Source organism: Siphateles boraxobius, unplaced genomic scaffold (genome assembly GCF_051911475.1).
Source record: "Siphateles boraxobius isolate OS27281-9 unplaced genomic scaffold, OSU_SipBor_1 35, whole genome shotgun sequence".
NCBI classification, from domain to species: Eukaryota; Metazoa; Chordata; class Actinopteri; order Cypriniformes; family Leuciscidae; genus Siphateles; species Siphateles boraxobius.
Window position 1 is genome coordinate 1722474 of NW_027508975.1, and position 23806 is coordinate 1746279.

The 23806-nt window shown below is 40.4% G+C and overlaps 1 protein-coding gene across 1 annotated transcript in view; it reads left to right on the forward strand.

The window, feature by feature from the left end:
- Positions 1-23806, forward strand: part of csmd3b (CUB and Sushi multiple domains 3b) — a 487110-nt gene that overhangs the window by 223434 nt on the left and 239870 nt on the right. Inside the window, exon 6 of the mRNA XM_077195799.1 lies at positions 6122-6234. Within this exon, the coding sequence (XP_077051914.1) occupies positions 6122-6234 (113 nt within the window). The remainder of the gene's footprint in view (positions 1-6121; positions 6235-23806) is intronic.

Below are 23806 nucleotides of genomic sequence, written 5' to 3' on the forward strand. Positions count from 1 at the left end.
AGCTGTATACTTACGTGCATATTTATTTATTTATTTATTTATACAGCTACATGGAGTATGTATGTATCAGCCTATGTAGAGTTACTTTAAAGAAGATACACTATAGCATAAACGAATAAATATATATTATTTCTTTTTCTTTCATATTTTTGCACACACACACACACACACACACACACACACACACACACACACACACACACACACACACACACACACACACACACACACACACACACACACACACACACACACACACACACACACATTATCTGTCATTAAATACTTCTAGACTACATTGCAACAGTTGCTGTTTGGTACACATTATTTAATAACTGAATATGATCCGTCTATTGACTGAAAAAGCAATGCCTTCTGCAACCATATTTTTTATTTATCATAGAATATGTGTACACATTTTGAGCAATATTTGTTTCCAATGCAACACCATATCAGCTAGTCTTATTTATAAACCGTTTCACCAGTCCATATGGATTAACTGCACCGACATGGTAGGATTTGCTTGTACGACTCTTTGCTCATCCATGTGTTTGATAACCTCCCCTTCCTTTTCCTGACCTTGTGTTCTGATGTGTTTTAGCACACACACACGCACACACACACACACACACACACACACACACACACACACACACACACACACACACACACACACACACACACACACACACACACACACACACACACACACACACACAGAGCAGACACCTTGGAATGAGCTATGCTGATTAAATTACACTTATCCATGTGAAAGGGTTTATTGACTTGCATGGTGATTTATTCAGCTGTAGGATATGGTGGTGTGGAGGAATCAGAGTTATTCTGTTGTGCTTGGGTTCGAACACCACCAGGCTCTCAAATTATGTTGCTGCAAAATACACATATATTTAATTAAACTGTCAGGCAATTACAAATAACATGTGCTATACAGGAGTGCGACTCGCAGCCGGGACGATCACATCGATAAGCTGAAGTAAATTTGACAGTGCACTTTACAATTAAAAAACAAAGCAGTATTTCTGTTCAGAAGTGAGCTGATATACAGCAAGGCCATCCCTGAAACACTATTCGGCCATGTATTTCAAACTCTGTTCCTCGGTCATCTGTAGGCATCTATCTGAGGGACGTGCATCATGTCCCACGGCACCTATACCTTTTATCTGACACTTATCTGAGGTTTCAATATATTTTTGCAAGGACATGGGTGGGTTGTCTTTTTAATTACTTTGCATGATGCAAGTATAAACACGTTTGAGACCTGCTCCATTATTTTGAGTCATTTTGACACATTTTGCATTTTTATGCACTGAATAAAAAATTCAGAGCAATCTAATGTTATAATTGTGTCTCCAAAACTTTTTTTGAGCTGCCTCCAAAGATTCCAAACAATTTTAAGACTTTTCTCTTTTTTTACATAACTAGGGTTTTATTATTATTATTAGTAGTAGTAGTAGTAGTAGTAGTACTAACAGGTTAAGTAAAAATGTAATGCATTTATAATATTGTTCATCTATATTTAACTCTTTCCCCACAAGCGTTTTAAAAAAAAGTTGCCAGCCAGTGCCAGAATCTTTTATCCTTTTCACAAAAATATCATGATCCCCAGAATATTTTATTGAATATTTGTACATTCAATATATCAAAATAAAGAACAGACCCTCTGTTTGTTAACAAAAAATACTGTTTTATTCTGGCTTCATGGGTATGTTTCATTAAAAAAATGGCAACATTTTGAGCAAAAAGATGAGATAACGTGTTTTTGTCAAAGACTAAATCTGGATGGGATTCAGAATAATGATTAAAACACAGATTGAGTAAATCGAGTCCATCAACAGCCCCAAAGCTTCACAGTCCTGTAGCTCGTCCTGGGTCGACAGTTCATTCAGTAACATTAGGCAGTTTTGATTTATATGCTGTTTAATGTTGATTATCATGTTATTTTACATATGAATCTGCTTATATGATATCGCTTGTTTCAGCTTCTTCTTCACATGTCTTTTGATCAGGAGATTCTGTACTCTTTCAGAAGATGTGTAAGAGCGCCCCCTACAGTATAACAGTAAAAAACACGGAGAGCCGGAAAATTGCGTAAATGGTGGGGAAAGAGTTAACAATATTTTTCATCCATTTGTTAGCGATATGGGTAAATGTAATGCCAGGTAATATGTTGATACACGATGAAACTTTCAGTAAGTTATACTGTATCTCTCATTATACATTACCCATCTGGTGTTAATGTATTTTCACGCTACAGGTGTCAGTAAAGCAGAAGAAATGATCGATTAATTCGCACTCTGAGTTTCTGTTTGAACTGAGGCTCTGCAGTGATCATTAAAGAGCATCAAAATGGCATTTAATGTTTGAATTTTGCACAAAAAAATTACAGAATTTGAAAGTGGACACTTTGTTTGATCAAAAAGCACATTAAACACTGTACATGTGTCTTTCCTTAAAGTCAAAGCACATTAGCTGTGGTAAACTCAAAGATAAGTATGAAGTGTACTTTGTGGGGTGGTGATGTGAGAGACCCGGGTTCGAATCCACTATGAGACACCAATGTGTCCCTGAGCAAGACACTTAACCCCTAGTTGCTCCAGAGGCGTGCGACTTCTGACATATATAGCAATTGTAAGTCGCTTTGGATAAAAGCGTCAGCTAAATGAATAAATGTAAATGTAAATGTATTTTAGCATGGACTTCTTTTTAAGTATGTAGGTTATTGGCAGAAAATGGGATAAAACTAAAACTTTTTAATGTTAGGCTTTTAAATTTAAGGGGCTTTTGCCATTCTTCATTTCTTAAATTAGATTATGCTCATAAAACGGAAGAACCCTAAATGGTTTAGACTCATAACTCATTTATGGTCTTTATGGTAACAGATGTTTAATTTATGGGACTCCATTTCAGATTTTAATTTAAACTCACTGCGACATGTAAAGTCACGGACACGGAAAGGTTTGTGTGTGCAAGTACTGTTGTTTTGAGATTATGCCACCGCATAACAACAATGGGACAAACAAAGTCTTGCAAGTTTCATGTAAATCCTGAATACATATTTCAAAGACTCATTACTAGGATGTCAGGAAACCAGTTGTCCCTTTGGGAGGCTGATGGAGCTCTGTGAAATCTCATATAGTATGTTTTGTTAGTGTGAAACCAAGCAAAAGATGTGTGTGACTATGCCACAAATAGTTCAGTTTTAAATATTGTATTTAAAGGCCACAGGCTTCCACAGAAATATTTAACATACAATATATTTTGCACTATTACAGTATGATTTATAGTAGGCTACAAATACCACGGTGTTGTTTACCTGCCATTGTATAGTCTGTATTTTAAAAATGCGCTGTTTTAGTCGTGAACCGTTTGAAAAATAATCTATTGAGTGAACGTTTGAAAGAAACGCTTGTTATTTTTAATAAGATACTCACTTGTCGCCACCTACTGTCGTAATGTAGTTGAAAGAAACTGAAAGAAACTTTGGTTAACCGAATCAAAATATTCAAGTCAGTATGATTTTCTTCCGGGCCAGTATGTGATTTCGAACGCAGCCTACATCTTTTGTTAAAAGACCTATCCACCTTTTTCCTTACAAACCTACAGCGTTTATATATCTATTCTGCAATCATACACCATGGGAGTAGTGAAAAGCTCATTTTTTCTTAAGGCGGCCTTAAAGGAGAACTCCGGGCAATTCTTAAGTTAATCTTGATCGTTATATCTTTGTGAGTACTGTCTATAGAACAAACAAAAAAAACGAACCGGATTGGTGCTTGCAACACGGAGCTGTTCCCCCAAATGCCCAGAGCTCGCACTCAGATAAAACGGCAGTTATGGGGGCATAACTGTCTTGAGTGTCTTTGTGCCTTTTAATAGACACAAAATGCAATTAAAATGTCTGTCCAACATGAACAGGGCCCTTACATGTGAACAAGGTGCGTTTAGCAACAACCATTGTTTATTTTCACCTAAATAGTTTTTTAGACGGCTAGCTGTAGTCTCGCGCTGAAGTCCCGTGGGAACTCAGTTGTAGCCAAAGGTAAATAGCAGTGTGCAGGTGAAGAAGAAATGGTTCGCATTTGTGCCGTACAAGGATGACTACACAGACACAACACAGCGCCCAAATTGAAGGATAAATAAAGTTTACATTACCTCCACAGTAGTTGCACCCGTCTTCGTCCACGGAATCGCTTTTATCTTCAACCGGCCCCGCTGTGTTTTGGCTGTGTAGTCATCCTTGTCAAAGTGTTCGCTGCAAATGCGGTAATCTTTAGCGCGTAGTACTTGTATGGGAGTTTGCGCATCAAGTTGAAGTACAACTAGCCACAAATGCTGAATCTCGAGGTCATGGAAAGGAAGACGATGAAAATAAGTTCTTGTATTTTCGCATTCTGTTGCCATAATTCAGAACGGCACAAACGCGAACCATTTCTTCTTCACTGGTGAGCAACTCTCCGATCATCACTGCGCTCGTCCCACGTGCACACTGCTATGCGCGCGCGCGATCAGCGCCGTTTTGATACAGCGATTCTCAAGAATTGTTGCAGTTTCGAATCACCAGTACACTGAACCGAAAACTGTTTCTTTCGGACCCGTCATCTGAGAACTAATGATCCCCGCGGGGTGAAAGAATTTACGTCATTGCGTCACTCTAAATGAAGTCATTGCATGATGACGTAAAAGAACCGGTGAACTAGTTTTTTGAACCGGTTCATTGAAACGAACTGTCCGAAAGAACCGGACTTCCCATCACAACTATTTACCTTTGGCTACAACTGAGTTCCCATAGGACTTCAGCGCGAGACTACAGCTAACCGTTTAAAACACTAAAGGTGAATTTAAACAATGGCTAAGTTGCTAAACGCATCTTGTTCACATGTAAGGGCCCTGTTCATGTTGGACAGACATTTTAATTGCATTTTGTGTCTGTTAAAAGGCACAAAGACACTCAAGACAGTTATGCCCCCATAACTGCCGTTTTATCTGAGTGCGAGCTCTGGGCATTTGGGGGAACAGCTCCGTGTTGCAAGCACCAATCCGGTTCGTTTTTTTTTTTTTTCTATAGACAGTACTCACAAAGATATAACGATCAAGATTAACTTAAAAATTGCCCGGAGTTCTCCTTTAAGCCCCGTTGAACCGTATTTTAATGTGACGTGGGGCAAGCAAGAGCCTTTTTTTAGTTGCTGTATTCTTTTCCTCCTGATTATTTTCTTGTTTCTATTGTTTTGCACTGTAACCGTATAAAAAAGAACAACAGTCGTTATTTTGACAATTCTGTGTGGTGACGGCAGTGGGGCAGGGCAGAGATTACACACTTTACCTTTAAGTTTAACCAAAAGAACATATACAATGTGTGTGTGCGTGGGGGAGTGAGAGAGAGAGAGAGAGAGAGAAAGATAACAGTAATGATATGGCTCCGCTCCAGCCTGTGAAGGCCATTAAAGTGTGATTCATGTGGCCATGTCCTTTAATGACATCTCCAGTTAGTCATCAATAAAGTGAGACAGATGTAGGATGAAGATGGAGCATTTTGATGGGTGGAGGGTTGGGGATAGAATGACCTCTGTCCTCTGTTGCAGCGCCACGCTGATTCACGACACACTGCGCACTCACACAGACACACACACACACACACACACACAACAATGTTTTTTACCTGTCAACATTTTCAGTGTGTGTCCACCGCCTCTCAAAAGTGTCCAGGGAGCGAGCTGGCCGTATCTGGCCCGACGTGCACTCCATGAGTAATGGTGAACTAAGTGTTAAGGTGCTTGTACTCTCTTACATGTCCCCAGTGCCATGCCTCAAAATGTCAAAGTATTAGATCAGTGACCTTGGTAGTATATTATGAGCTTTCAGAAAGTTTTATACTTCAGAAGATAAAATATTGACCATCTAAACATCTACTATTACAGCCTAAACAGACAGATCATTTAAACTCATTTTGACAGTGCTATCCATCATTGTTCATCTACAAAATGTGAGTTTTACAGCCCCTTTAGACAGATGCCACCTTATTATAAATGTGTTTTGTTGTCGTTGTTAATGTGTGACATTCGGGAACAAATGTAAAGAGCTTTCCTTCATGTTTTTGCAGGCTATCCGGAATGAATGTCCCATCTCCTATTGTTAGCAACAAGAACTGGCTGAGGTTACACTTTGTTACTGACAGCAACCATCGATACAAAGGCTTCAGCGCCCATTATCAAGGTAAGCTGCTCGCTTTATCAATGCAAATGCATGGTTTCCATGTGTAGTCTTGCTCCTATGAACACTGCAGTGAAAGTCTATTAGATTGTCCTCTCTAGATAATTAATGACATGATTAATTATCTTTGATTTGAGTATTTTTGTTGCATTAAAGATGAAAAGAAGTATTGAAATTCTGAGTTAAACACATTTTAATATCAATTATCATGTTGTTCCAGATGTCTAATTAATTCAAGCATGAGAAAGATATTTCAAAATTGTGTTGATTGTCATTGACTTCAGCTCACCCGGCTATTTTTGCAATAACTTTCAACATTCAGAATCAGAAAAGTGTTGTTTTCGTTGCCAATGCTTGAATGCCTCTTTCCTTTTTCTGGTTGATTTGTTTTTCTTTTGTGCCGTTTCTCCAAACTAACTCATTTTTCAACAACAAATCACGTTTTGTCTTTCTTTTGAAAGTAGCTATCTTTTGCTTCTCATAAAAGCTCAAATGTAATAAAATGGTGGGGGTTGAAAGAAAGAACGGCGAAAAGCGGGACGCTTTTAAGTTTTATGCTTTGACAGGCCATCCATAGCCATAATTTTCTCATGTGCTTGGCTGCGTACTGTGTTTGTGAACTACTTACACACATTTACCATACCCGATTCCAGTGTCTACACAACCATTAGCTTGAGCTGTTCTGTAGAGGTCTGGAGTGAAATATGAAATTGTTTGCCAACCCTTACATATCTATGCTATTAAGTGTTGCATAATGTTGTTTTATATGGAAATGCATAATGCTAAAGTCTTCTGGATACATTTTCTGAGTCTTGAGTAAAAAAAAAAAAAAAAAAAAAATTACATGATGCTTCAACTTAAAGCTCCAGTCCGTAACTTTTTTAGGTTAAAAATAATCCAAAATAATTTTTTGAGCAAGTACATAACCAGCCAGTGTTCAAAACTCTCTGCTTGCCTTAGCTCGATTCAAAACGTCAAGCTTGTAATAAAGTTTTTAATTCCAGTGGTACTGGTGGATTTCCCTGGGAAATTGTGTCATTACGTCACATCTGTACACATAAAGGAGTCTCGGCTAGTAGGCTACATTGCGTGTGAGGATGTTGGAGGTGGAGATTTATAGCCTTTTCTCACAGCACTTGATATAATTAAACGTATTAATTTGATGGCGGACCCAGAAAGGTTCAAACGACAATCACCATCAGTGACAATTGGAAATTCACCCGTTGTAAAATGCAAAAGACTTCGGTGTGGCTACAGAAAAAAAGAAACAGCAACTGGGCCCATGCGAAAACAAGGATAATATCGGAAGGGCATTAAATGTAATCACGCAATGCTGATGTTGTTAACATTAACAATTTGAGAACAAAGTATTATTTTCTCAGATTGACGTGATATGACAAGTGATCGTTAGATTTAATCAGCGTGATTTATTGCAATGCATTTTTTCTCTTAGTTGGTCAGAACAAAATTGGATGTTACTTACTTGTTCAGGCGACATTTTCCGGAGAAAATTCTTATGTTGGTTATACATCCAAAAAGTATAATCTGTGATTCTGAATGACAGTATCGACACCAGACTGACAGCCACACATTCTCCTCAAAACATCGGATTAATCCGCGTTATGCCGTGCCGAGCGTAAAGTTGATAATTTTGCGAATAACTGCAATTGCAGATTTCGAACAGTTATGGCGACAAAAACTACGGACTGCAGCTTTAAATTACACTATAAACCAGATATGCAAATTGTTTAATAAACCAGTTGGTATGAGCATCCCTGAATTGCTTTCCGTAACTTGAGGGACCTTTGTGACGTCAGTCTGCTTCTATATCCTTTCATCAAAATAGACATGCAATCATCTTGGATAATTGAAAACGTGAGCAGAAGTTTGGCTATAGGAATGGATTAGTTTGATTTGTGTATGATCCAAGAGTGGTGATTAGAAGCTTGCTGCATTGAATTGAGCTGGCATGTATTTTGACTGTGAAATAGCAGGTACTCTCTGCATCAACAGGAAAAGTGATCGGGTTCAAAAACCAACATCTGCACTGCGCTTCAGGACACAGCCCAGCAAAATCCAATTTAGCCCACTGATTCATCTGAAAGAGAAGCCATCAGAATGGAAGCCCATTCCATTTCGGCCCTCTCCACTCTTATTCACATTAACCAGCTGTTGCTGGTTCAAGATGCCAGTTGATGGCAATGCTCATCTGCAGAAAATAAAGCTGTTTGACTTCAATGCACACAGACTACCTCCATTTGAGAAACCCCGAGGCCGGTCCAGGCATGTGTTGCCAGTGAACCAGTAACAAGACAAATAAAGGATGGTTGACGTGTTTTATTATATTTTTAATCTGACTTCCTAAAGCTATCCACCTTATTTTGCGACACGGAAGTAGCACCATGGACTTCTGATTCATAGGGAAATAACTAGAGTAATAAAATCAAAGTGCAGTAAACAGTTAAACTATTTACGCTACAAACCAATGTGTTTATAATATAGAAAAATGCCAATATCAAGCAGCATAATGAGCTGATTTGAACAGCTAAACATAACTGGAAGCGATTGACAAACGGAAGCCAAACGCATTCAATTTACAAATGACTTTGCCCACGCTTTCGTTAAAAATAAGGGGGATTCTCCACAAATTACTGTAGTCATTCTTTCTGTTATTGAAGAAAAGGTTTTCTGATACAACATTCATTCATTTAGCATATTTTTTAATCACTGTTATCTAAAGGGACGTAGAAATAAGAACCATGCATATAGTTTTAAGAGAACAGGATAATGATAGAGCAAAAGTGTAAAGGCCATTGCACACTGAGTCCGAAATTCGCATCCGCAATTTCCGCACGTTAAAAAAAACCTCGACCTCACGTTATGTCAATCATGCTTGCACACTGTCTACGAAACTTTCGTCAGTCATAAAAAAAATCGAAGTGTTCGGTCGAATCGCAGAATCGGATCGGAGTGTTCGATTTTCTGCGTTTTTCACATCCGTAGCAAGCAGTTTGAATGGTGTTTTGACAATTCAGAGCCACCGAATCACGAATACGGAAAAACGCATACGAAAATTTCAGACTTTCAGTGTGCAATGGCCTTAGTACAGAAATATTGTATTTATTATTTTGAGTTAGTTAGTAGGGATGCACCGATGTAATGGCCAATACTCGATATCTGCTGATAAAAGCAATTATTTTGACTATTGGCCGACAACCAGTTATTTAAAAATAGCATGAACACCAAAAGGTATGTTGAAAGATACAGTACATTTTACCGAAATGTACGTCTAATGTAGTCGCTCAATCAGTGTTTCAACCACAAAAAGACGTCAATAAACAGCTTGTGAACATTGTCACTTAATGCATATTTTAATTTTTCCAGTGTTCACAATTTGTTAGTTAGTTAAAAAAAAAACATAGAAAAACACTAGAGAGGAGTTTATTAAATGTACGTTTGAATAAGTAATTAGTATATTAGTATAGTATGTAAATAGTAATTTTTCATGAAGACAAGCATTATGAAAAACGTTTCAGGTTACGTATGTAACCCTGGTTCCCTGATAGGGAACGAGACGCTGCGTTTGAGACTCGGTGGGAACGCTCTGCGTGATTACGTCGTGAAGCACGTGTAAAATCAGTCCAATGGAAGCCCGCTACGACATAGGTGACGTCATAGACCAGGAAACTATAAAGCAACCCTGAAATCAGACCGCGACAGCTTCTGAAAAACCTGAAGCAAGCCGATCAGGGCATGCAGGAAGTATGGCAGGCAAACGCAGCATCTCGTTCCCTATCAGGGAACCAGGGTTACATACGTAACCTGAGACGTTCCCTTTCAAGGGAACTTGAGCTGCGTTTGAGACGCGGTGGGAACCCTATACCCACTACGCCATAGTGACAAATGCCCGTTCTGTGTGAGGTCCTGCGCACACTAAGAAGCAAGCAACCTCGCCCCAGGAGTGGAGAGGTCAAGGTCATAAAACCTGACAAATGTATGCGGAGAGGACCATCCTGCCGCATTACACACGTCAAGAAGGGAAACTCCCGAAATTAAGGCCATAGAGGCCGCCATACTCCGAGTAGAATGGGCCCGCACAGCCATAGGTGAAGGCTGTCCGGCCATTTCATAAGCCAATGAAATAGCCTCGACTATCCATTTACTTATAACCTGCTTAGATGCAGGGCATCCTCTCTTGAGTGACCCAAACAAACAAATAGTTGCTCAGATTTACGCCACAGGGCAGCTCTGTGAACGTAGGCATCTAAAGCCCGGACTGGACATAACAGGTTAAGCTGTTCCTGGTCAGGGGTATTAAAGGGTGGAGGATAGAAGGCCTGCAGCACTATTGGGCCCCCAACATTCAGTGGGACCTTAGGAATATAGCCCGGCCTGTGGTAGAGAAATGCCTTCACCATACCAGGTGCAAATTCCAGACATGAAGGAGCAACCGACAAAGCATGTAAATCACCAATTCTCTTGATAGATGAGATAGCAAGGAGAAATAAAGTCTTTAGAGTGAGGAACTTTTCAGAAACCTCCTCGATGGGCTCGAAGGGAGCTAAAGCCAGACCCTCGAGAACAATGGCCAAGTCCCAATCCGGTGCTCTAGCGTGCAGTGCAGGTCTCAACCTCAATGTACCACGGAGAAAGCGAGTAAATAGAGGGTTTCTCCCAATAGAAGTACCCCCCAGAGGGGTGTGGTAGGCAGATATAGCCGCCACGTAAACCTTTAGGGTGGAAGGAGATAACCTGGCCGAGAAACAGTCTTGCAGAAAATCAAGAACTGAACCAACAGGGTAGTTAACAGGATCTAACTGACGTTCAACACACCACGTGGTGAAAAGTTTCCATTTTAGCGCATACAGCCTTCTCGTGGAAGGAGCTCTGGATTGAAGAATGGTTTCTACAACATCGGTCGAAAGACCGGTCTCCCTGAGCCTGGCCCCCTCAGAGGCCAGGCCCACAGTTTCCACAACTCCGGCCGAGGGTGAAATATCGTGCCCCCGGCCTGAGACAGGAGGTCCACTCTGATTGGGATCTCCAAGGGGGAGCCGTCCAGAAGAGACACCAAGTCCGAGAACCAAACTCGGGTCGGCCAATAAGGGGCTACTAGAAGCAGACGAGCCCCTTCTCGGCGAACCCTCTCCAGAACCCCCGGAAGCAAAGATATCGGGGGAAAGGCGTACAGGTGCAGCCTCGGCCACACCTGCACCATAGCATCCAGACCGAGAGGAGCTGGGTGCATTAGAGAGAACCACATGGGACAATGGGTTGAATCTGATGATGCGAAAAGGTCTACCTGAGCACAACCGAACTTTTCCCACAGGAACTCCACCACTTCTGGTCTCCACTCCCCGGGCCTCAGCCCCTGTCTCGACAGAATATCTGCTCCCACATTCTGACGCCCCGGAATATATACCGCCTTGAGCGACAGTAACTTTTCCTGGGCCCATAGGAGGATCTGATGGGCCAATTTGCAAAGGTGACGTGACCTCAGACCCCCCTGATGGTTGATATAGGAGACCACCGAAGTGTTGTCTGTGCGGACCAACACGTGATGGCCTCTCAGGTCTGGCAGGAAATATTTGAGTGCTAGAAATACCGCCATCAACTGTAAACAATTTATGTGCCAGGAACATTGATGGTCATGCCACAGACCTTGCGCCGAGCGGCCACTCATGACCGCCCCCCATCCCGTGAGGGAAGCATCCGTCGAAAGCGTGACACGTCGACAAGGAGCCCCCAACACTGGGCCCTGGGCGAGGAACCAAGGTTTCTTCCACAAGGCCAAGGCACGAAGGCATAGCCGCGTGACCTTGATCTTGCGGAACGGATTTCCCCTCGGAGAAAACCCCTTGGTCCTGAGCCACCACTGCAGGGGTCTCATGTACAGAAGGCCAAAAGTAATAACGTTGGACGCAGCTGCCATGAGACCCAACAGTCTCTGAAACTGTTTCACAGTGAGTGACTGGCCTAGTTTCACAGTCTTTGCGGCTGTGAGAATCGCAGAAATACGAGCAGGAGACAGGCGTGCCTGCATTGTGGTCGAATCCCAAATTACACCTAGAAAAGTGGTCCTCTGAGCAGGGAGGAGCACACTCTTTTTGGTGTTTAGCCGCAACCCCAAACTCTTTATGTGGGACAGAACAGCATCTCGATGCTGAACTGCCACCTTCTCTGACTGAGCTAAAATCAACCAATCGTCGATGTAATTTAATACACGGATGCCCTGGAGTCTCAACGGAGCCAGAGCTGCATCCACGCATTTTGTAAAAGTGCGGGGAGATAAACCTAGGCCAAATGGAAGAACCCGATATTGGTATGCTTCGCCCCCGAAAGTGAACCTCAGGAACCTCCTGTGATGAGGATGGATAGATACATGGAAGTACGCGTCCTTCAAGTCTATTGTGACAAACCAGTCCTCGGACTGAATCTGTGATACAATCTGTTTGAGTGTAAGCATTCTGAACTTGAGTTTCTGAACCCTGCTGTTTAACTGGCGCAGGTCTAGAATAGGACGTAGCCCTCCATCCTTCTTTGGAACAATGAAGTAACGGCTGTAAAACCCTGACTCTCTGCTGGGAGGAGAAACCCTTTCTATAGCTCCCTTTCGAAGAAGTGTCAGTACTTCTTGCTCCATTACCAGAGCCTGCTGTGAGTCCACCACCGTGGGGAGGACTCCTTGAAATCTGGGCGGACGAGAACCGAGCTGAATTCTGTAACCCTTTTCTATTATGTGCAGGACCCATAGAGAAATATTTGGCAGAAGTTTCCACCCTGCCAAAAATTCCGATAAGGGAACCAGTCTCTCGAGACTGGCCTCTGGATTTGATTGAACAACCATTTCGGTGCCCTGAAGCGGCGAACCGGCAGGGAACAACCGAACTGACCATTCTACAACCCTCCTCAGAGGATTGCACGGGGACGCTGACACCTCGGCGCCCTGAAGCGGCGAACCGGCAGGGAACAACCGAACTGGCAGCGCTGCGACCCTCCTCAGAGAGTCGCACCCCAGAGGGCGCCGTTAGGAGAAACGATTTCTCAAAACCGTCCCTCTTTTTTTTTTTTTTTTCATTCGACAGGACTTCTTGTCTAAGCTTTATTAGAGATGACGACAGTCCTCAGATCTTGCCTACCTCTAACTAGCTTAGTTCCTACGACCCTCCTCGGAGGATCCTAGGAAAAAGCAGGCACCTCGGCACCCTGAAACGGCGAACCGGCAGGGAGACCGAACTGACTGCTCTACGACCCTCCTCGGAGGATCGTATGGGGACGCTGACACCTCGGTGCCCTGAACGGCGAACCGGCAGGGAACAACCGAACTGGCAGCGCTGCGACCCTCCTCAGAGAGTCGCACCCCAGAGGGCGCCGAGGAGAAATGATTTCTCAAAACCGTCCCTACCCCGGAGGGGACCACCCTTAGAGAAGGCTGATAGCCTCGGCATCAGGTCTTCTTCTTTGTACTCTATGCCAGTTTCAGGAACATAGATTGGTGAGGAAGAAACCTCTGGAACGCAGCTGAAAGGTTTAGTTTTCTTGAAAGCGGAGCGTCCAGAAGAACAGACATTTTCATCTTTCTTTTTAAAGATGGCTGGTGGGTAACGTCGGGGTTAAAAATTATGACGCCGACTCGGGAGAGAGAAAGCTCGCAAGCGTCTCTATTATCCAAGGCACTGTCATACCATGATACTTAATACCCATAACATTACTCTAGTTAGACGTTTGGGTATTAAACACATAAAATAGAAACCGGTTTATTCCACGATCTCGACACCTCAGTGTGAGATAGGGAAAAACCAGTAGTCCCCGACGAGGAGGCTGAGATACAGAGTTTTCCTGTTTTTTCAGATATATTTCATCTAATAAACTCTTTTTATTTTCACTCTCATAATGTTCAGCTGTCCAGTAAATATTTAACTTGCAACAGCATTAGAAAAGCCTCCTTTTAAAAGCTCCTCTTTATTCTACAGAGTTATGAGCTGCCTATTTATTGAAAAATCAAACATCTGCCTTTTTCTTAATATTTTTATTAGTTTTGTTCATTTTTTCTTAACAAAACACTAAAGATACCAATTCCTCAGAACTGGAAATCGCAGCACACTGGATCTGCAGGTGAAAGCTGAGATAGGGCGGGGCCCGTCCCAACCCACGCTGTCAGATCCGATTTCGAACCCCAAAATGCGAGTCGCCGCCGTGTCTAGGCAACAGCGGGACCCGCGCAAACCGTACCGTCCTCCTCAAAGAACGATCGGCGAGAGCGGAGCGTCTTCATAGATAGACTCATACAATGCTCACAATCAGCCCCCTCGAGGACTGACTGAGCATGCTCCACTCCCAAACAAGCAACACAAATCTGATGTGTTTGTCCCCACCCGTATATAACGAGGGCAGGGAACAACACACCGTCTATAATCTTGCTTGCTCGCCATAATAATGATAGATATATTGGGCTTGACAGACAACAATAAATAGACAAGGACAGATATACAGAGAGCGCTTGCTGAAGGTACAGAAGCTGTCGCGGTCTGATTTCAGGGTTGCTTTATAGTTTCCTGGTCTATGACGTCACCTATGTCGTAGCGGGCTTCCATTGGACTGATTTTACACGTGCTTCACGACGTAATCACGCAGAGCGTTCCCACCGCGTCTCAAACGCAGCTCGAGTTCCCTTGAAAGGGAACTACCTTACACTATGTGCAACTGAGTTGTATACAAACTTTTCAGTTATCTGAAAATAAATAGCAGTTGAATATAATAGTTTGGGCTCTGTTGTTAATTTTAAAACTCTAATATTATTGCAATGTACCAAATGAGAGCGTTCCCTGTATAGTTTACAGCATTCGTTGAGAGAGATTTCAATCAAACTATTGGTATCGGCAGATATCATTCTTAATAATCGGCATTTTGTATCGACGGGGAAATTTAGACTATTTACTAATCTCTATTAGTTAGTCACATGCTTCTGGGAAAGGTTTTCTGAACATTGGCATGAGTTTGAGGTTTTTGAAAGTGACTTTGCACCGCACTGTGATGGTTCCACCATGCATTGTTGATTCACTGACTGCAGGGAGCGAGAGGGAATGTAAATCCTATATGCTAGAATCAGAGGCTTGAGTATTTGATGAGAGCGGCTATGGGCAGCGAGTGGAAAGAGTGTGACACAGATGTTCTTCAGATGATTGAAATCCAGACATGCTGCTGTTTTCTGGATCACCCGGAAAGGCTTGGTGGGGCTAGCTGGAAGACATGTTAGTAAAGCTGGCTAGGAAACGTCTCACATTCATAAGATTTAATAAAATTCTCAGTAAGGCGCTACAACTCTGACCATGAGCTGAACTAATGAAATTATTAAATTAAATGAGTACAGTACCTTAGCAAAATGGAGGGAGCGAGAGGTCTGTAGTTCTCCTAAAATTCAGGATAAACAGACTTTATAAAACACCCAATTCCTTCAGATGGCAAAAAATACAAATTCCATTTTAACTTCCTGTGGCTTGTGGACAGTTTAATTCAAATTAAGTTTAGATCAATTAATTGGCATAGCCTATAATATATTAAATTAAACATTTTAAATCATTTTTAAAAGTTAAATAATATGGTAAATGGACTGCATTTATATAGCGCTTTCACAGACCCAATGGCCACCAAAGCGCTTTACATATTTGCCTCTCATTCACCCATTCACTCAGTCATTCATACACCGACGGCGGTGTCAGCCATGCAAGGCACCACTCAGCTCGTCGGGAGCAGCCGGGGTTAGGTGTCTTGCTCATGGACACCTCGACACTTGGTCAGGTGGAACACGGGGATAGAACAACCAACCTTTCGGTTTGTAGACAACCTACATGAACCACTGAGCCACTGTCGCCCCCAATAAATTGAGTCGGGATCAAACCTGGGCTCAATTGCAAGTAACCTCTTTCAAAACCCTTATAGTAATAATAAATAGTGTTTTGTCACCCAAGGTGTCTCTTGAATGGGCTGTACAGGTGAAACTCAAAAAATGAGAATATCGTATTTATATGTATATGTATTTCAGTAATTAAAATTAAAAGGTGAAACTAATATATTTAGTATATACATATGCATGATTATTCTTTTCAGAGGGCCGACATTTCTGTATTTAAAATTATTGTTTTTATTGACTTCATGTTATATTCTAATTTTCTGAGATTTTGAATTTGGGGTTTTCATAAGCTGTAAGCCATAATCATCAAAATTATAACTTTTGCACGATATTCTAATTTTTCGAGTTTCTCCTGTATGTAAAAATTGTCTTGTATTAATAGCTTTTTTTATTATCAACGTGTGAACAGCTTGTAACGATACTTTAAAAAATGAGATCTTCTCCGACTCCCTAGGTTGTCTATGAAAGCCTGTAAACTGATTTTTATGTGAAGGACTCAGGTCGTTTTTGTCAGGAAAAAAACAAAGGATGTGACGTTTATGTGCTCTTCCAAGAACCTCTCTTCAGTTTTGTGACACATTAAATAAATGCTTTTACAATGTTCAGGATAATGCTGAAAGAGCTATTCTGTACTGTAATATCAATGTGTTACGCTAAGTCGCTAAATTATAGTCGCTAACAATATTACGCTAAATTATAGTCTCACATAGTCGGATCTATATAGTCTACAGTCTCAAATATACTTTATAATAAAACTATCATAACAGTGTGATACAGCTGGTGTAAACATTTCCACATTACTACGATCAGATGCTTACTTGACTACTGTTTTCTCACCGCTGTCCTTTTTGTTGTGTTCATATTGTTATTGAGACGAAAGTGCACAGCACATATTTACATATTCATCTAAACGTCGCTCTCAGCAGCGCCTGGATGTTCGTTGACTGCATATCGCTGCAAAGGTTTTTCCAACTTCTTTTTACTTCTAAGCAAAGAACGAAAAATAACTTTGTCGCAAGTATATCAGGGCATCGGATCATATTCAGTCTCATGTATGTTACGTTTGTGCGAGAAATAGGTTGTCGCCTGCAGTTTGCTTAACGGCCACCGGTGTCGCTAATAACTAGGATTTCTGAATTATATATAAAATAACCCAGTTTTTTAGGGTTTTTTTTTTTTGCCAACCTACTGCTGGTACTCAGAGAGCAGCAGCTTGTTTCTGTGTGCAGCGAGAACATGAGTGCATCTCATAAGAAGGAAATGCCTTATTGTGTTAAGAAAAGACATCATTCAACTCCCAAAGCTAAATAACGAGTATAAACTGTAGTTTGCATGTACAGATGGAAGTGGTGTCAAATTCGCAAAGCGCACTTCTCCTTCAAGCCCAAGTCATTTAGAGGTGAGGATGATAATGAAGAATAATCGAAGATACATCATGTAAACTAAGGCAAAGAGTTTGGCAAAGGGCCAATGGAGCCAGCTTTCATAACGCCATACGAATTGCAAATGTGCAAATGGAGTTCTTCTACCAAACTTAGTCTTGTATGTTTCTGATGACACAGCAAGCACTTTGCAACACTTTTTGCCCGCTGTTCAGAGTAGGTCAGTTAGAAATAGAATCTGTTTGTGGCCACAGGTCCTCAGTCATGCTTTCCTGGATGCCACATCTAATATAGTCCTCCTTTGATGGTCACTCCTGCCTCTCCCTTCAAACTGGGAGCAAGATTGTGGAAGCATGTTCGTAGCGGATTCACAATTCGCCTGGGGGCGTAATTATTTGGCTGGACTCCACTAGGTCTCTGTCAGACACGATTCCTCAAGAATGTCCTTAACTTAATGCCATTAGTGCTACAGAAACTCCAGCAAACCGTCTGTATGCTCCACACCACTGCCTGCTCTGCTTAAGATGGGCAGTTAATATGTCCTGTAAATGTCAAACACTTGGAACATTATGCTATGCTTGTTTGAGCAATGAGGCCTTTGGAGAATTGGAAATGTAAAATGAATCTAATATGGAGGTCAAAGTTGTTGATACTTCTTATCAGTGTAACAACATGATAAAACAAACAATATCACATTGTCAGAATCGTACTGTAAGTGTCTCAGTAGGTCTTGACAGAACATCTCTGTATACAAAATAATAAAATTCAGACTCAAACTCTGGCTTCAGTGTCTTTTGGATCTGTGCCTGGGAATTAAGCTTAAGGCAAATGCAACTTGACATGGAGTTGAAACATTGTGTCAGTTTTAGGCAACAGAGTGGAATCCCAGATAATATTACTACATATTTCAGTGCCAAACTGCCCATCACCATCTGTACAGTGCATGCAAGACAGCAGTGTGTTGATATTCCTCAAATATTCTGGTTATGTTGTTATACTAAACACTGAAAAAATCATTTTCATTTTTAATTAACATTTAGCCCCAAAAAAGAACAAAAATTATGCTTTATTTCGATAGTCAACTTTAGACATTCTGCTATAAGTAACTTTGCTACTACATGTCAACTAACTCTCATTAATTTGAAACTACATTTCAACAAACTAGGTAGTTGTAGAAAAAGTTGACATGATTGTCAGTAGAGTGTCTGAGGAGCATTAGAATAAAGTGTTAGCAGATATTAAACATACAGTCTACTAATACTCTAATGAGAGTTAGTTGACATGTAGTTGCAAAGTTACTTATAGTTAGGATGTCTAAAGTGGACTATCGAAATAAAGTATTTTTTTTAAATCCTACAAAAGCAACATTTCATAACATATTGAGACTTAATTGTTCAAGAATATTTAAGTAAATCATTTTTTTACCTCATTCACTAAATTTTCGTGTATTAAGTATAAACCTCATGAAATGTTCTTTAATTTATTCTTAAAACAACAGAAAAAAAATGTCAAACGAATAAAAGTAAACACTGAATTTTAAACATCTTAAGAGCTTAAGGTGGAGACTCCATTCAAACTGTTTTCTAGATAATTCAGTTTATTCAGTTAATTTATTTTTGGTTATTAAAAATGAATAGTTTTAGGATTATTATTATTTTCCAAAAAATCTTAGTATTTGTTAATATCATATATTAATCTCTTTTTATTTAACTATACAGCTAATAAATTGGAAGCCTTGCACATTAACAGGTAATACTTCCGTTTTGAAAAATAAAGTGGATAAAACCAGTGCAAACCGTCCATTCAAATAAATGACAGTATAAGTATTTTTAGAGCTGAATTCCCTTCTGCTTGAAAATGGGTGAGTTGTTGCTAAGTGGAAAGAAAATGTCTTGAAAACATTCATTTTATATATAGTTATTTTGGCTATAAGAACATTGCGGTCTAATTGATAACCGGGCTAAATAAGCATCAAGAGACTCTCTAAACAGAATAATCGAGAAGAACAGCTGGAAATCAAATAATATGAATGATTTTAAAGAGAGAAAATAAAAACATGCTTTGACTGTTGGGTGATTATTAATTTATATTTATACCATACATAATACTTTGGACAGAGCGATGCTTGATATGGTTATCAAAGCCAACATGTCATTATAAAAAGTGGCAATGGACTAACAAAAGCGCAAGCTAGTATTTTCTTTACTGGTCCTGTTTATTAATGTTTACTCATATATAAGCAACCTAAGGGCACACAGAAGGTTCTTTTTTGTATAGATTATTCACAGAAGCAGAAATAATAACCAACGTTGCCCTTGAGCTACAGTGGCTCATCAAACTGCACAATTTAAGAACATAAGCAGTATTTATCTCACCTTGTAGGTCATTTACAGTTTTTTTCTCTCTTACTTGAATTTCTTCAGTAACTGTAAATACAAGAACTGTGAAATACACATTTTATTGTGATTGAGTGTTCTGCTTGAAGGGGTCAATAAGGCCATTCTCTGGCCATAGCTTGTGTTCCCATGGCAACCACAGCTGATATTAGACCCCCCCCCCCCCCACACACACACACACACACACACACACACATACACACACACCCTCAGTGTACAGTCTGCTATCCACTATTCATTGATAATGCAGAGATTTGGTAAGCGTCCGAGTCCTTAGGGGTGTATACGTCTTTAAAGGGTAAACATCCCTAGGAGAGAAATATATCCGTAACTCTAATGGCTCTCAGTGTTGCCATTACTTCTAGACAAGAGTAGCGCATTTGGTCTCAGTAGAGGAAATTTATCCAAGAATTATGTCAGAATTCTCTCAGGAAGGCTTTTAGATGAAGTAATGGCCAGAAAGCAGCAATTTTCTTCAAGTATCATTATACCATTATATCATTATCATTATACTTCTCCTCTGTTCATAATTTATCTTAATGGTTTTATTAGAGGCAGTTGTTTAAAGTGTAACTTTTCAATCTGTTTTGTATTGTTACAATGTCGGAAGTACATGAAACATTTACTCTTTCTCTGTGCTACCTAGACAGATAAATTCCCGATTATGTGTTCACAAATGTCCGCTGGGTGAAGCTAAATGTGTCTTTTGACAGCTCCGGGGCTTTCGTGAAAACTACAGAATGTACTTTTGCATATTTGCATTTTCTGTCAGTTCGACGGAGGATTATTAACTAAACAGTTATTGATTGTAATAATTATAAGATTAAGATTAGTTATTGTCTACTCTTTAAACCGCATTATGGTAAAAATGTAATACTATGGCAACCGCTTTTTTACCTGTACGTGACGGCATTGTGCTTCATAAGGTATTAATTAAAAATGTATTATGTATTTCTATATGTCACAGAGTTTCATTAAAAAAAACGAATTTGCCAGTTGTGAAGTAACAGCTTTAATATAAACAAAATCAAGCAGATCAAGGAACTGTAATTTGCATTTAAGTAAGATTTACAAGGACAAATGAATCAGATGCTAAACCGGCAGTGCTGGAATTGCCATAACTGAGATGTTATGTAATGATGCCTGAGAGTGAGAAGGTGAAGGTCAGTGTTATGGCAGGGAAATATGATAGTATCACTATTTCCTTTCCGATAACAAATGGTGCACATGATCCACTCTTGACTTTGGTTCAGCTAATAATCTGACATCCAGGGTGGAAAACAATTACTGTAATCTATCCTTGACTAGATGGACATGGGGATAGTTTGCCAAGGGACTCGGCAGGGAGATAAGGTGGCAATGCAAGGACATGTCTGAGATCGCATCAAAGATACCTGGAAGAGCTGATGTACATATAAAATCAAAGGCAAAGTGGATTGAATGAACTTTCAGTGGGAGTTTTGATGCTGTATACCTTGTTAATTGTGTTTTGAAATCTTAGCGTGTCACGAACTGCTCTGAGACAAGAAAGTTTAGATCCAAATGCAGCTTTTAATAAGATGGGGTAATCCAGACACGTAATCAAATGAACAGGCAACAGGTCAAAATCCAGGTAGGCTGTCCAAACACACAAGTCTGGGATCAAGGCAAACGGGTAATCCACAGGCAGACAGAGAGTCCAAAAAAACAAAATACGGGGAACCAAAGAAATGCTCAGAGATGAAGTGCAGAAATATACAAAACTACACCGTCATTGAATGTGAAAACCAGGCTTATAAGGGGTGAGCTAAACAAGATAATGACAAACAGGTGAATGTGATCAGTGATAATGAGTCAGGGCAGTGAGTTATGGGAAATGTAGTTGTGAGGGAAAAACAAAAAACTGAAGTGGAGTGCCCTCTGGTGGCTGTGAAGGGCACTCCAGCTGATGACCATTACCAGAGAATGTCTAATAAGGGGAGATCTTCCACTCTCAGTAAACTACCGGCTTCTGAACTGGTTGCAGTTCCACTCTGGCTCCATATGAGGGCGCTCACAGGATGAGTGCAGAATGAATGGAGGTCTATGGAGCTATACCCCTCAAAATCCACTTTTATCAGGATATAATTTTTTGTCTAGTAATTTGAATGTTTGTATTCGAAAGGAGATGCAAAGAAATTACTCACTGCTGGGTGTTAGATTTTTTAGAGTCACTTATTTGCTTTAAAAAGTCTCTTAAAATGTCAATGACGTCATAAACATTGTACGACCAGAGATACTGCTTTATGGCAATCCTTCAGTCACTTTGGTGCTTTCGCGCTCTGCACTTTCTTTTCTCTCGAGGCATCGGCAACACAGCTGACACAGGGAAATACACGTGCTAGAAGAGTTTTTGTTTTATTGTTTTTAAACACCATGCCGAAAATACACACACATTCTGGTCCCGCTTCGGATGCCACGATGCCATCAAGCGGTATCTCTGGTCATAATCAGTCCTTCACTGACCAATTAGCGTTCATTAGCAGAATGCTAGCGTGTAATGGGCAACAACAACTCAACCTGTAAGAAATAGAAAGGACATAAGTGCTCGTTCATTCAACTTTCGACCTATAACCCATGTTGAACTTGCAAAACCAACAATCAAATCTGAGATTTCTCAACGGCAATCGGGTGACAGAGACAAATTTATCCGTCTAGCTCCATAGACTCCCATTCATTTTGCACTCAGGGCGATCACCCCCAGTGGAACTCTGGTGGAACTACAACCAAAATTCGGTACAATAGGGGTTAATAGGGAGTGACCAGGCTCTCCGTAGACGGGCTCTGCCTTTACATAGTGGAATCAACAGGTGAAGGTGCGATTGTGCAGAACTGTACACCAAGAAATGCAACTAACAAAGCCTTCGAACCCATCAAAAGTTGGTTCTTTGAGTTGATGAGCTCCTTGTAAAGAGGATTTGAAGATTTGATTTGTACCCATCCTCCTCTGCGGCTCAGTGGAGCAGTCATTTCCAAGAAACCCTGGATATGTTGACCTTGGTTAGCTGCTGACAGCTGCTCGATTTTTAAATTAATTAGTGTTTGAAAAGCGCTCTTAGCCCGAATAGGTGTTGAAATGCCTTTGTCACACATGTGGAGGCTCAGGAAAATGTTAAATGACTAATTATAGATGTCAAATGTCAGTTCTGTGGCATAAATAGTTTGAGGAAAGTTTGATTTGACAGGTAATAGACAGTAATTGTGGAAAGCCTGTCTTTATTGCCTATACATATGGATGCACATGTGGGGTAGAACAGCTTATTTTACAGTGCGTTAGGATATACTGCATTTATGTGTATTTGCCAATACAGGTTGCTGATGTTGCATCCAAGCGGTTGGGTGTGAATTACAATGAATGAGATTGTGTTTTATTAGGTTGTCAGGTGCATTTATAGTCTGTCCTTAGCTTTATTGATGCTGTATTACATTTTGTGCCATTTGCGATGCTCAAGAAGCGATAAGCAAATTACTTAAGATGTCTAAAGTGATTGAAAGATATGCTGAAACATCATTTGTGATAATATCCTATGACAAATGGCTTTCGTTTTCAAAACAGTAATCTGTCGCCATCACCATAATTATGGTGAGTAGCTATTTCTGCCAAAGTTTTGAATTAATCATTTGCATTATGATTTTATGTCAGTGTTTCTACTCACGTTTATAATGATAGAATGTCTCAGCACTGTTATAGGATGATGTGCCGCAGCTGAAAAGGAATTTGATCATAACTGAAGTTTAAGGTTTAAGCTAAATAGTAAGTATTACGGCAATTAGCATTATGTGTAATTTCAGTGCGTTTTAATGTACCTTTAAAAGTGGTTTAATGTCATGTCATTGGTTAAGGTCAACAGTCCTATCCTCAGTTTTAA